At 39.4% G+C, this 15611-nt stretch overlaps 1 protein-coding gene across 3 annotated transcripts in view; it reads right to left on the bottom strand.

Annotated features, from left to right (window-relative positions):
* The window catches only part of PDSS2 (decaprenyl diphosphate synthase subunit 2), a 122140-nt gene that overhangs the window by 14257 nt on the left and 92272 nt on the right, over positions 1 to 15611 (bottom strand). For all 3 annotated transcript variants that reach the window (XM_075747828.1, XM_075747827.1, XM_075747826.1), the window contains 3 exons: positions 13822 to 13896; positions 4983 to 5156; positions 3404 to 3529 (listed from right to left, as the gene is read on the bottom strand). In XM_075747828.1, the coding sequence (XP_075603943.1) occupies positions 3404 to 3529; positions 4983 to 5156; positions 13822 to 13896 (375 nt within the window). The remainder of the gene's footprint in view (positions 1 to 3403; positions 3530 to 4982; positions 5157 to 13821; positions 13897 to 15611) is intronic.

Here is a 15611-nt window from a genome sequence, read left to right on the forward strand (position 1 = left end):
CATGTGCCAGTAGCAATGGACAATACCACTATAACATTCTTCATTAATAAATGAGGTGGTGTGAAGTTAACTTGCCCTGCCAGGAAAAAGGATCCCTGAATGCCCCATGAAATGACTCAGAATGCATCAGATAAACCATCCGCTTGTGGTCTGCTTAAGACAATGCTTTTGGAGCAGGTTTTCAGTATGTTTTCCAAGATTGACTTTTCCTTCTCAGATGAGATGGTCCTTCTTACATGTGTTCCTAAAACCTGTACTTAAGAAATGCTTGATAAAACATTTGATAAATGTTTTTCTTCCAGTCATGCTTGTTCTCTGAAGGCTCAGAAAGATATGGTGAAAAGCACATGGATTACCTTGACCTAGATGAGATGGTTCTAGTTTCTGATTGATTCCTTTTTTAAATTACAAGTGCTATGAACTAAGAGGGATTCTAGACCTGTTCTTGAAGGATTCTGCTTAATTTCTTCATTTAAACTTTGACGTTTCATACCTCACCGCTTAGATGCTGGATGTCTGCTTAACCCAGAGAATTTCTGTTCTTGTCTAGCGAGAGGTATCTGGAAGTGGCTAAAAGTGACCAGCTCTTCTGTCTTTTGACCCCTAGGAAATCCTCCATCCTATAATCTTGGATCACCTGCTAAATTTTTAGAATATAGGGCTTTCCAAAAGCTTAGTGGGACTTCATTCAGCAACTATTTCAACACTTTTTCTGAAGAAGAGCACTCAAGCACTTCTTTGTCTACCACAGTGTTTCCAAGGAACCATTTAGGGTTTGTTTTGGTTTTGTTTTTTTTTTTTTTTAAAGCATTTCAGGACTCTATTCCAACCCATCAACCCATATTTCTTTTAAAATAGACACCTGCCAAACAGTTCATTGGGTATTTTAGTTTTAAACGCACAAAGGTGGAGGGTTTTGGTGGTGGGGTCAGTGAGAACAGGAGAAACTCAGGTCTTTATGAATGATCATACATTCATGTACATATATATCTCTCTCTCCATGTACACACACACACGTATACATACCTACACATTTCTTTCCTCCTGTGACACAGCTTCCCCCATACACATCCCAAGTCCCTTTTAAGGCAGTCTAAATTTCATCCAAATCAGAATCTAATCTTCTCCAAACACACATACGCGGTGTTGATACAACCTTTCACACCTGGGTATCTGATGTATTTTGCTCCTCTCAAATGAAGAGACCAGGGGGCTTTTAAAAGGTCTTCAGCTCAGCAGCAGAAAGGTGCACATGGCTGCCTTCTTTCAAAGGCTACCTTGGGAACAGCGACTGTATCCAGACCTCCAACAAGAGAACTGTGGTGAAACAATCACACAAGTTCTGGGCACCCCACAGCAGTTCAGGCATCCTTCACGACCTCTCTGCAGAGTGCCTTCATCTAAGATATGCATGACAGACACTGAGTCCCAGTCCCATGTTTTCTGAGCACCACACCACTGCGGAGGCTCCTGGGTGCAATGGGGCTCTCTACTTCCGCTTTCTTGACCTCCAAAACCTTCCCGTTGGAGGAGGAAGCTGCCACCTTCAACCCATCGTACGAATGCTTATATGGCAAACAATCAAAGGAGAAAGCCAGATTATTTAGCAGTAATTACAGGTCCATAATGTGATTTCCACATGCCTAGTTAGCTAAGGAAAATTCTACCTGACGCGGACTGGGTGTACTGTGCATGCTTTGCCTATTTATACCACACAAGCTGCACTGCACTGCACAGGAGGGTGGCTCACGAGCACACACTTATTAGTACTGCCAACGTGACAAAGTCTCTGGTTTGAGTGCTTGGCCTATCTTGAATGTCGCATAGTGAATGTGACTATGGATGATATCTCAAAGAACTTGTACTTAATAAAAGGTAATTTTCCTTTCTAAATCAACACAAGCCAGGAAAGGCTCATGGACAAGGTGTTTCACTTTGTATTTAGATAAAGTAGTAGTTAGTAGATAATTCTGCACAGTGCATGTCACCTATTTCCACAGGCCCCCTCCCCCTGCCACCTTCAGAAAGAACTGCTTAATTGTTTCTATAATGCCCATTTTCAGTATGAGAATTAGTAAGCAGACAGACGGCACTCCTGGAGTCCCACAACCTCCTCTAGACTCTGCAGATGGGAAATTGTTTCAAAGCTTTTATAAAAACTGTGCTGTGGTAATACTATTATTCTCCAACTGCAATCATCCAAATCCATTTACATTAAACTCGCATATAAGCCTTGTGTTGAGATAGTAGAATTCCAAAATTCCTCGTCACACATTATAAACTAACAGCCCCTAATTTCAAAATGACAAAAGGTTTGCTTCACTTTAAGGTCTCTCAACTCCATACCACTATAAGGTTGTAGATTCTGCATATACTTGCCAAAATTTCATGGCTGAAGAGACTATGCCTCTTGGTTGCGGTATGCGAAGGCAGGCTGCAACCCAGCCATCATGAACGGAGAACCAGGCAGAGGCTCAGACTCCACACCTTCTGCCCGAGAGTCCTGCTTTCAAACCAGCAAGGAAAGGAGCCATCGGGAAGCACATCTTGAATTAATATGCTTGCACACAGCCAGCTTCTTATTGAAGGCAGCAGCCTTTCTACTGAAGATCTGTATAACAACTGCAGGAATTTCCAAACGATACTCATCACAGCTGTTATAGACCAGCAAAACATGTCCGACTGATGCAGGAATGCAACAGAATGCTTAATTATGGCTATTTTTGGTCCTTCCCCCACCTTCTCTCCCTGCTGTCGTGTAGAGTTCTCTATCTGTGTTTCAACAACACCCAGGAAGCTATTCATGGACCTGAACCCTGCTGTACTACATGGTACGTAAAACAGATCTACACCACACAGCTAGCTTATTCTTACTGCCTTCTTCATCTAAGGGTTAGAGGAAAAGACAGCTGGATTAAGAGAACTGAGAATAAGGACACAACCAGCTAGATCTCACAAATATTTTGTAGTGGTCAGGAAGCCAAGTTCCCCAGATCTTTTCCCCCCCATCCAAAATTACTGCTCCCAGAGCCAAGTTGGCAGAAGGAAACGTGCGCCTACCTTTCAACCACTGTAATGCAAATTTCTCTGCTTTAAGTTGCCAGTGAAAGTAGCTTTAAGCTAAGACGTGGGACTGCACAAGTATAGCAGGGGAACAGACATATGCTCCACGCAAATGAATCCACTTGTTATGCTGACACACAAAAGTTTGACTCGACTGTCAGGTCCCTAGATTTCCCCCTCTTGAAAGCATGGGAGAGAGAGGTGTTAAGCACTGGAGAGCAGAGGTAACCTCTATATTGTCTTCTCTGTTGTTAGTTTCTAAATGTCTTTGCAGATTCAAAGTATAGATAGGAAGAGAGATATAAATGGCAAAACTAGGAAATGCTAAACAATAATTTACCTCTCTGATCTGTTTAATCCATGCCTCCCTTCCAAGGAATTCCTGATGCAGGACTGCAGGAGCAGAATTCAAACTGAAGGCCATGGTGTCACTTTCTTTAACAAATGGCTGAAGGTCTGAATGTAGCTGAAAGAGAAGAATGTCTTCAGTTCCCAGGTACAGTCTAAGTATCCACCCGCTCACCACATCAAGGTCCATATCCTGATCCTATACCTACTCGCCACTTTCTGCTTTGACACTTGTACTTTGGTTGCGCTTTTAAGTTTGGGGGAGGAAGAGGAAGAGGGGGAAGCATTGCAGTGGCAGACAGTTGTGGTAAAGAGAAGCAGGTAGAGAATCTGCAAAGAAATAGGTAAAGAACAGCTTGCAGAGCTGGGCAAGTGATGGGACACAGCCAGGTAGGCAATTTTTGAGTGGCAGGAAGCAGAAAAAAATATAAAGGAAAGAATGATATTGTCATTGGTGGGAAGAATATCAGTTTTTAATCTGTGAAGGGTAATATATTCTACTTTTCAGGACCCGAGGAAGCTGATGCAATATGACTCTCTTGACAAAGGAAACTTTACATAGCTAGGAGATTTCTATGAAAATGATGCAATCCTTCTTATACACAACTATATGTCAATGGTGAATGTATTAATATTAAAGCAGACACAAAATATCAAGGTTACAGTCTGCACTAGAAGCAATTTACTGGTAGAGCTGTACCTAGTAATAGCATATAGTCGCACCTCCACAGCAGTAAAGTTGTACTTTATAAAACCACTTCCTTCTCCTGGAAGGACTAGAAACTGTCTCAACCAACTCAGCTGAAGCAGATGAGAGGTCAGCCTGCCTGTCTCAAGCTACGTCTTTACTTGCAAGTAGTGCAATCCAGTAGGAGCAGATCTTTAGGGCAAACCAAGAGTGCCAAGGACCCGAGTTCCACACTACGTGCGTTTTCCTTTGGACTAACTCTAGCTGTGGACTGAAACACTTCTAATGAAGGTCAGAGGCCTCCTCTGGGAAATCCTACTACTGCAGAGGTGTAGGCTGCTCCTGTCCATATCTGGTGACCTCCCTCCTCATCCCCCAGCTGCCCCCTCTGGAAGTTACCTCAACAGCAGATTATTCAGAACATATGCAGGTCCTTCAGCCACCGCAGCTCATGCCTCAGCCTCGTGTGCTGCTGGAGGCAGTTGAGCCTCTCGGTACAAATCTCTGCATGGTGGCAGCTGAGACTCAACACATGCTTCCTCCTGCAACTCCTGCTACTGGGACAGTGGCTTCAAGAAGAACGTAGGAGCAGAGAAGGTAAAGTTTTAAGCTGCTACAGAAAGATGCACTAGAGGGACGTTAACAGAGCCTTGAATGAAATAAGCTATATTGCCAGAATTATGATTTTGTCAGTTCATAAGCACTGTTCATACCAGCAATTTCTGCAAACATCTTCACACGAGGCAGCAGTCAACTCTCTCAACACCACTGACCTGCTGGCAAAAGTCTACAGCATAGTGGCAGTATACAACAAAGCTCAAGAGCAACATATCTTACAAGTCTTGCTGTTTTTAAGATCCCAGAGTGAAAGAAAAAGGCGTACCTTATGACTCATAGCCATGTGCTTTCCATACTGAAATGCCATGTCCTGAATCTCAGCGCTATGCTTTGCTAGCTCCATCGCAGCCTGGCAGCTCTTTGCCAGCAAGGCACTATGTGACAGGAAAACCTGCTCCTTCCACGTAGATATACCGATATCATCAGTAAGACAGTTCTCCTGAAAATGAAACAGAGGACAACATGAAAGCACTGAAACTGCAGCTGTGTCAGCTCGCAGGAGTTAATGGTGTGGCACACACATGGTGAGGCACACACATGGTGAGTAACAAGACTCTGGATGCCACAGTGCCAAATAAAGAAGGGCATTCTTTTGGGGATGAATAGAGAAAAGTATCAGCATAAATATGCTGGCAGCTTCAAACAACATCATCTTAATTTTCTGCTCAAAAAGAGCAATGCAAAATACACAGAGTTGTCAACACACTCAACATAGATCCTTTTCCTACACTGAAATGTAATGATCATTACACTAATCATTAACAGCTGACTATATTCCTCATGAGGGACTGGGGAGGGAAAAAAAAAAAAAAAAGACAACCCCTCCCCTCAAAAACCCCAGAGCACATCTGTACTTCAGCTCCTTACCAGTTACCAAGAACCAACAATCCCAAACAAACTTGAGAAGCCCCTACAATTTCTCCTTTATAGTCAAGAAAAAAATAATTACAGAAGGTATTAAAAATCCTTATAGAACTGCACTGGATAAATGAAGGGCTGTGATGGAGGACCTCTACTACTCCCATATTAAGGGTGAGGAATGACTGAAAGTATTTAAAAATAAGTAAATAAAGATGTGATTTAGAAATGTCAGGTATTAACTTTCCCAGGGGGCTGATAGAGATCTCAGTGATGCCTCTAGTGAGCTTTATCACCTTGACTGTAAGGTCAGAGACGCTCAACGCTTTGTATCCAAACAATCCAAAATATTAATTTGGATTACTTTCCACAAAATATTTTAATTAACACAAATCCAATTCTTTCCCCCAAACCCAAATTCTACTGCAGTCAGCTCCTTTGGCTCACAAGGTGTTAATATGCCACTATTTTACTAATGGGCCTTCAAAGCTAGACATGACTTGTAATCTTTCTCACATACGCGTTACTGTCACACCTTTAGGTACTTTCTAGAGAGGGGAAAAGACCCCATCCAAACCCAGAAAAGACCATAGCTGTTTTGCTTAGAATAAACTAAAATCAGTAATGAGAAGGTACAGAAAATTTTTCAAGCATATAAATGTTAAGAAGTTTCTAGTTTCTCAGTTCAGCCAAACCTGTAGCGTACGCTAAGCCAAAAGGTACTCTTTAAAAGAGTAATATAAAAAAACCCTCTTATATAACAAACCTTTTCCCTCTAAGTGACGTCAATGAAATTACTTAGAAACGAGCAAGAAGTAATTCTGTGTGACCCTATAGTTTTCTAGCAAGGTATTATCTGTCATGAAATCGGTAACAAATGAAATAGAATCCATCCGTTCAGCTCTAATTTTCCTCCCTTATGGATATCACCCAGAAGTGCTGCGTTACAAGGGAGAGGATAATTTGAGACTAATGGAAAAAGTAGGAGATTTCTGCAATGCCAAGTAACCCAGAGCTGTATCAAAATGCCTTTGCTTTCAGACATACTATTAACTTATACAAGGAAAGTGAAGAACAGAGAAACCACATGTTTGCTATTATGCATATGCTAACTTACAAAGTCAAGCCTCAACTTTCCTCGTATTTCATTTTACTGTAGTATTTTTGTTTTAATATCTTAACTCAGCCCAGAGCATGTGCAAATTCCCATGACTGGCAAAATGTCAAAATGAGCATTTAATTCAAGTAGTTTCCTATATATCAAGTCTTTTTTTTTTTTTTTTCCCCCACTCAGATATAGATCAATTTATTTTAAATTTAAAATCAGGAGCTCTTGGAAGACGCAACACAATCTTTTCCTTAACAACCAATCTGCTCCGTGAAAAAACAGTATTTACTAAAATTTGCTGGATGGTATTGAAAATTGGCAGTGATTTTTATAATTATTTGTTTTAAATCCAACAAAATCAAATATATTCTAGAAAGGTATCCTGAAACAATTTATGAAGTTAAAAAAATCTTTCAGAAGACCCATAAGTTGAAAATGTTTGTTTGCTGGAGCCTTTGAGCAGTAACAGAAATGTGGACATTATCAAATATCAACTGCAGGAACTGAAGATTAAACAGTCATTGCAATTCGACATATACAAGGAAATTAATTCTATGATTTGTTGCAAAAATATGTTGTTCTTAAACAAGTTCGGATTTTATCACAGGATTGAAAATGATGGCACAAGTTACTGTTCACTACATGAACATCACGTAGGAGCTTCAAGCATCTAAAATGGACCTCTAACAAAAAAAGACAAAAATTTGAGATATATTTGAAGATATAGTATTGAAATCATAAAAACATAGGTATTCTGAATCTCTGGGTTACAGAAAGAAGAGAGTTGTAAAAAGGCATTATGCCCATATGGACGTGCTTTAGCATATGAGCTTGCAAGCCAAAATATAGCTGATTTTAAATCACAGAACATCTTATGACCACATACCCCTAAAGCTTCTGCTGCTTACGAAGGCAGAGGCAGACACAACCTTTCTTCACAGCAAAGTTTTCCAACAATTCAAACGCCGTTTTTCCCCAAGCTTAACTCTTATGTTATATAGAAACTGTTTGCTAACCACACTGCATTCTTACAATACGGGTACGTATGACAAGATCTAAACACTATTTTAAAACATCAAGGGAAAAATGAAACTAGTTCTAGATGGCAAAGTCCATGATATCTGACATCATGACAGCACCTTTTATTTTTAGAGAAATTTTCACTTTTTTGTAAGCTTTGTTTTATTTTGTCAGCAGTGGATATTTCAAAGCATAAATATAAAAGTGGACATCGGATGGCCCAGAAGACTCCTAGCAGCCTTTCGTGTAAAAGCTTTTTTAAACTCAAATTAATTCTAGCTGTAGTTGACAGTGCCCAGACATTTGATTAACTAATGCCTATGGAGTGACCTCGTTCACAAGTTCTGTCACCAAGAAGTGGGTCCAGATCACCACCAACCCTGATGCTGTCTGGGTAGCAGAAGCTGGATAAAGAGAGCCGAACCCCTCACCATCCCTGGAAGAAAGCAGCCAACTCCAGATACAGTTTTGATAATGTCGGCATGGGAGTACAAGGAAAATATCCAAATCTAGCTCTGTCGATCATCGTTTCCTTTGGGAAATTAAGAACAGCTGAGGGTGCTCCCATTTTACTAATGGTAAGGTCGGTTACTGTTTTGTTAGAAAGAAATTGGCTAGTTGAGGGGTTTTTTTGGTGTTGTTAAGCTACTTCCATAATTTAAATTTGGTTTGAAACAATCATCTCAAGCAACAGGAAACAAAGAACTTCAGAAAATGAAATTGCAGGACAAAATAAGCAATCATAACCATCAAGAAGGGCAGCTCTTAGTGATGGTAACAAGGATCCTCAGAACAAAAGTGGCATTTACAATAACTCAGTTTGATTTGTCATACCAAAAAAGATGCTTATTCGCAATTCAGTTGAAAGCATATTAAAGAAAATATGAATGAAAACTGTCTTAAAAGTGCACAAAACCATTTGCAATACCAGGAAGGAGTAGAAGTCAGAGGCTTTTCAATGTAAAACTTCAGCTATCGTTTGTAAGGAAGCCTTGAGTTTATTTCCTTGCCACGGCAGCTCTTTCTTAGCCATCTGTTGCACAAAATGATCGAAATGTCTGAACCATTTATATCAAACTTTAGTTCAGTTCTCAATGGGCAAATAATCCACAGAAACACACAGAGATATTTTAAAATAGCATTTTAAAGTTTTAAATTGGGTAGTTGAAAAACTTCTATTTTACATAAATAAAATCCAATGCAACTATGACTCTCTCTACCAGTAGCAAGACCCTGCAAAACATCCTGCCCATGGTTCACATAAGCTTTCAACAGATGTATTCCTGCTCGCTGAACATGACAGGGTATGTTTTATCACTCTATTAATACACATCTTCACTACTTTTGGAGGAACAAGGGGGTCCGCAAATGGGTCAATAGAGCATGCCACTGACTACCTAATACTTTTATTGTGACACTGTAAAAAAAAAAAAAAAGCAGCACATGGTTTAAAAAAAAGTTTGAAAACTTATAATAAATTTAAATATATCTCCACATCTGCTACTTTTAAATCTCTCTGGAAAAGCTTAGTATTTAAAAGAACAAAAGCAGTAAACAAATAGCATTTGGCTTCTTTCTAGCTATGCTTTTTTTTTTTTTCCCTCTGACACATTTACCCATTCTTTTCACAGATGCTCTTTACTCAAATTCCATATTTTATCCTTCCCTTTTGTCTTGCAACAGAAACATTTGTTTAAAAAAGGAAAGTGAAAGCTCTGCCTCTGACTGCTGCCCTGCTAAAAGGTGGTTTATTTGACTCAAAATCCATTGATTTACCTCCTATGGTAAAATTTATAAGCAAATCCTTTACTTATAACATAGACTGATAGCAGTCCAGTTAATGGACATGTGCAGTATCTCAAAACATTACTCCTCAAAGCAGGACTGGTGACTAAACATCAAAGAAAACCCAGTACAACTCACTGCACGTAGCCTGTGCTTTGCTGGAAAATAAACTTATTTTCATTAAAACAAAACCCCACCCTACATTGCTCCAAAACAACTACCTGTTACTTCACTATTTGGCACAACGAGTAATACTAATGTATTTCTTTTTTAAGCTTGTTTTACATATTAGTTACGTACAATTTTCACACAATTGCATGGAAAAATTTCAAAAATACTTAACAGCTCTTCTAGCCATCAGCGGAACATGTTGGAAATGGTCTTATCTTACACAACAGTCTCATTCTGACATTAAAAATGAGGTTTGGTAATGCACATTTAGCATCGGCTAGATATTCTGGAAATGAGGAAAGGAAAAAATGCAACAAAGTACAGTTTCCCATGAAGGTCCCTAAACCTTTAGGATTGCAGGAATGGTCTGGCAGGTGAAGCACAGAAGCCACCACACTTGAGTCCTGCTCTTGATTGTGCTGTTTGACCTTGAGCTTCCTTGCATCTGTCATCCCTGTTCAGTGAACTGACAGGGATGTTAAAGCATTCCTCATTAGTATTTGTTAAATGATCTGGGATATTAAGACAGAAGGTTTCTAAAAGTGCGACAGTATTCTGTGAGTTAGCAAACATTTTAGAAACCTTCAGTGTCTTAAAAGTAGAAAACAGAGACTCAGTGCAATGCTTTTTCTGTTAAAAATAGATACCATGATCATGACTGAAGGCCAGATTAGACAACTTTCATCTTTGCACTCACTGAGGCACAAATTTGTGCTTCCATATTAGACCTAGATTTAGGAAAGACAGATGGGAACTGGAAAGAATGTCCTCTGCTCACAGAATTTTGGGTTGAGAGGGGATTTAGCACACAAAGCTGCAAAGTTTATCACATCATCCCTTTCTGCTCCAGCTTACAGTCCAAAATATTAGCTGAATATTAGCTGAATATTGCTAATGCAGTATCTTAAACCACAGCAGCTATTTGGTATTTTGAACATGAGTGGCAGCTGTAACCTTCAGGCTGTCTCTGCAACTGAAGCCTACACTTCGCAGTTTGGATTGTCACTTCAAATAAAGATGAAAAATTAAATATTATCTTTATTTTCCCTGTTTCGCCCAGATCTAATGACTCGCTATGCTGACAAGATGAAGAATGACCAAACAGAATGTACTAAAATGGGATGGCTGCAGGATTGCATGTGGTTTTACAGAGAAATAAGTGGTAATGAGAGCTGTCAAATAACTACTTCCATTATATGTCTTCCGGAGTAAATAAGGGAAGTCTTGTTAGGTCAAATGATTCTTTCAATTTTCCTACTGGGTCATCCAAATGCAGCAAACAAACTTTTTTGGTTTTTTGGTAAACATGAACTTTGGGTCTCAGAGGAGAAAGGTTAATTTTGCAGACTTATTTTTGTATTTTTTGCCTACCATCTAGGTAGACATCTAGCAAAGCTCAAAACAACTTGGTGCTAAATTAGTCTATTTTATGGTACTGAGGAGCTTTATAACAACTGCATTAAAGACATTTAACATATGAAGTACAGTTTTCCTGCCTCAAAAAGGAAAAAAAAAGAAAAGGTGAGAAGATATCCTTCTGCTTTTCCAAATTTAAGACATTCCTAGCAATGAAAATGCCATTACTAACATCCCTATGCCCAACACTTAAAAAGAAATTGAGATCTGGTTGCAGAGTAGATTAAAAAATTTGTCTTACCTCTAGGAAACAGAGTTCACATTTTTGTTTTGGTCAAATTGCAATTAGGGATGGAGGGAAGATGTGCAAAGGATACAAGTAAGACTGACCGACAACTGACCTAGTCCGTTTGGCAGCCTTTGCTAAAGAGATGTTCAGGACATGAATGAGACACTGCCTCAGCAGAATAGCACAAGGAAAGCAGCAGGGATGTGTCTCATATGCAACATGGAACCAAATTTCTCAAAGGACGGGATTAAAAAAAATTAAGAGATCCCATACTTGTTTGTTCTAGGTCTCATCAGAAGCCATGCATTACTCTTTATAAAGACTAAACCTCAGACACTGTCACATAAATTTCAGTCTCTATTTTGCCACCACACTAATTGTGTTTTGAATTAACTGGGTTCCCCTTAAGAAGGGTATACTGTACTTTCAACTCTCCTTAGACAGAAAACATCACTGAAACAAAATAAATCTTTGCTATTTGTAATTGGGCCAGGGCAGGGTAAACATCATGCAGCTGTGCTTAGTTTATCTCACACTTCCCTTGCAATCTACACATGTGGAGTGCTTCAGCAACACAACAGAAAATAAACAGAAAAAAAAAGATTAAGACCTTCTGCAGTGGCAGAAACCCAAGAGAGTCCACGACATTTCTCATTTATACAGAGGCCACAGTTAAAATAAAGTAAAATCTCATTGCTGAGATGAGCTTGTAGAGCTTTACTTCTACATATGAAAGAGTAGTTATTTTTTTAAACATGATACATTTCGGATCTACTTGTATTTAGAAACCTGCTTGAATAAAGAAAATGTAATTTTAAACATTCTTTGGAAAAATCTCAAAGACGTCATCTATTTGAACACGTAACCCTGAGCACAGGACTTGGGAGCATCCCCGAAGGCTGAAGTGTGTTTATCCACGAGCTAAACGCGGCAGGTGCAGAAGGACGGCCAAGTTCCCAGCATCGCATTGCTGCCACGCTTCCACCCAGGGTCCCCTCCCGAGGGTGCCAGAGGATGCTCTGCGCACGTCATCTCTGCACGCAGCCGTGCTGCCCGGCGAGCCCGTGGCCCCAGGCGTCTCCAGAGCATGCCATTACTGCTTTCCTGCTAGAGGCTCTCGCTTCCTCCGAGGGAACAGCTTGGCTCATTGGCGTGATCGCTTCCTACCTAACTGGTTTCAATCAAAATGAGAGGGATAAACTTAAACGAGGTTAGTTTTAGGGACATGTCTTTGCTGCTGCAGAGCAGGAGAGACAGATACTGACCAGCAGAGTCGCTGGGTGCAGCAGCACCTTCCAGGGCCCAGCCGCTGCGGTTTGGCTGGTACGGAACCATCGGCGCAGGTACCTACCATAGCAGTAACCCATGCGATCGTGGCTTCCACTAAGGTATTAATTTTGCTACGTACTACAACACGGCAATAGTAAACCAGAGCTGCAATCTAAATACACACCAAACGTAAATGAATTCATATACTGCTGCAATTTTCAAGCTGTCTCACCTACTGAACATTAAGATTCGGGTCTCTGAGGCAACTGAGGCATGTGAGAAAACATCACCGTAAATAAATCTACCTACCTCAGTGGATTTCAAGATAGATATTCACATATACATACTGCTCATCATTCATGATGAGCAAGTGAAAACTTGCTATTATAAAACCTGTAGAGGTCATGGCAATTTTAAATTATCAAATTTTTTTGCATATGTTAAGATAAAGTCATAGCAAATAAAAGAAAGAACTCTTTTTTCTCCAACATCCTGCCGAAGCAAGCCTACTTCAAGAAGTGTCTCTACAAGTTTCCTTAAATATTCTAGTAAAGACAAAAATATCTAGATCTAATTTGACCAATTTTCATTACAGTTCTAGCCACACAATAACACACTACATCCGTTACTGCCCATGAAGAAACACAAGATTATTTGGTGCAAAAGGCTGGCAGCCGCTGTCTTTGCCCACGCAGACTCCTGCAACGTTTGCATGGTGACTTTTGGTGGAGGAGAGTACGGTGCTACACTCCTACCGCTTCAGGACAAAATTCATGTTTATACTATCAAAAAGTGAACACTCAGAAGAAGAAAGGACCTGATATAAGTTTGGGATGAAGCATTTTGTAAACATCTTTGGGCTTGGAAATGAGAAATTTATTTAACATGAAAATATTAATGATGTTGACAAGATTGTAATAAATGCCTCTAACAGAATCTTGACTAGAAGCCTCTGGAAATGTTTGGAAAGCGCATAGTAAGACATGTCTTGTGCTCCTGGTAATGATGCATGATATTATTAAGCACTCACAGAAATAAAACAGTCCCTCCCTGAGCATTTCTAGAAACTTCCATCAGAGTTCACAGGTGTCACAACAAAGTTGCTGCTGCAACTCACTAGGATGCAGCTAATTCTCTTCCTCCCTCTCCCTCCTCCTTTTAAACACATGAGAAAGTCATCACATTTATTGTAATCACACAGTAATATCACCAACGTTCTTGGGTATCTAAAACTACTGAAATTCTTACCTCAGATGATTTTGAGTTTTCATAGTATATACCTTGAACTAAGTCACCAATAGCACTTGAAATGAGTTCCACAACCTGTAAAAGAAATGAAAGAAAAGCCTTACATCTTTAATTATCACCAAATTTACTAATGAAGCTACTGCCAGATGTCCAGAGAGACAAATGGGCATAACTTTCCTTGCAGAAAGCTCGTTGTGAAAGGCTGCAGAATTTACCGGGACCTATTCTGCACAAGCATGATCCTGTCTCTCTGCTAAAACCACTACTACAGTATCTCTTCTATCAAAGTTTTAAGTTAACATAAATGAAAAAACAAGATTTTTTTTTTTTTCTTCCCCTAAAGCGTGAACTATGGAGTGTATTCTCACAAGGACGTTCACAGAACTAATAAATCCCAGTTCATGAATATGAGACAGTACCTCATCTGGGCTTTGTTTTGTTTTGTTTTTTTTCCTGCCAAGTAAATACTTCACAATACCTCTCATTGGGAGCTGTTAAAATTCTAATCTTCGTGGCTAATACAGAAAAGTCAGAATCCATAGAAAGATAACCTTTCAAATGTGATCATTTGGTATTCGGGTGCCCTGGGAATGCACTGTGGATGTATTTAGTGCATGGCCTGAGGCTCAGCTGTACCACATACACTGAAAGTCTGCAACACGGGAATGTTTAAATCAGATTTATCAATCTGTATTATCTTCAGGGTTCAGACTTTTTATTTTATTCAAGCGAAGCCTAAAAATCTGAACTTGATCCAGAATGTAAAACAAGCAGTCCACAGTCTCCCTGGAACTACTGTACAATTTAAAGTTGCACACATGAACTGTCTTAATTGGAACAAAATACTCTGATTTATTGTAAAATTAAATACAGGCATTTCAAATCAGCACACCTTAAGGCTACCCCTTTAGTTGCTCACGAAGTTTTAATTTCTTGAATGTTCAATTTCTTATGCATATGAGTCTATATCTGATTCCTCTTTTTGTTTCCTAAAATTCAACGTTCTTATTGAATTAAAAGATTTAGTTTCAATTTTTATCATTCTTGTAACTGAAGTCCAGAAGTCAAATGATAAAACTCATAACAGAAAGATATTTTAACATTTAGGCATACTTTATTTGATAATAAAACCACATTTGTATGCTAGTTTTGAGTACTAGCAGAAAGGTTTTGTGTTTTCTTTTTTTTTTCCCAAACACTGGTTCATATACATATTCATATTCACAGAGCAAGCGCTAACTTTAGAAATGGTGCTGATTAAAAGTCATGTTTTTTCTTGCAATGCATATGGGTTAATTTGCAAGACCTATAAAAACAGCCTTAAAAAAAAAAAAAAAAAAATCACATTGCCCTTTAGGAAACTAGATACCGAAGAAATATTGTAGCAATATGAGCTGCAGAGGAACTGAAAGGACAATGATCCTACAGTGTTACCAGATGTGTTGAGTTATTTAAGTGGGGAACAGAGAAAATGAGGGGTTGGGGTTTTTTTCTCTTCTCCCCCCTCCCCCCCCCCCCTTTTTTTTTTAAGGTATCAGATAAGCCCTATTCCTAAATCCAGGAGGATTGAGTATCGCCAATAGGTCTATGAAAGTCTGTAACTAAATGCCCAGGTTCAGATTGTATTACAGTTTATACAAGCAACATCCCAAGATTCTTCTGATGGCTAGGACACATAATACAGATCAATCACTCACTAAAAAATGTTATGGTTTGTGAAATGGTCTGAGCTCAGAGACCTACACTGGTAATACGAAGAGGAATTTACAAAGACACTGAGTCCTACTCTA

Source organism: Balearica regulorum, chromosome 3, assembly GCF_011004875.1.
Source record: "Balearica regulorum gibbericeps isolate bBalReg1 chromosome 3, bBalReg1.pri, whole genome shotgun sequence".
Taxonomy (NCBI): domain Eukaryota; kingdom Metazoa; phylum Chordata; class Aves; order Gruiformes; family Gruidae; genus Balearica; species Balearica regulorum.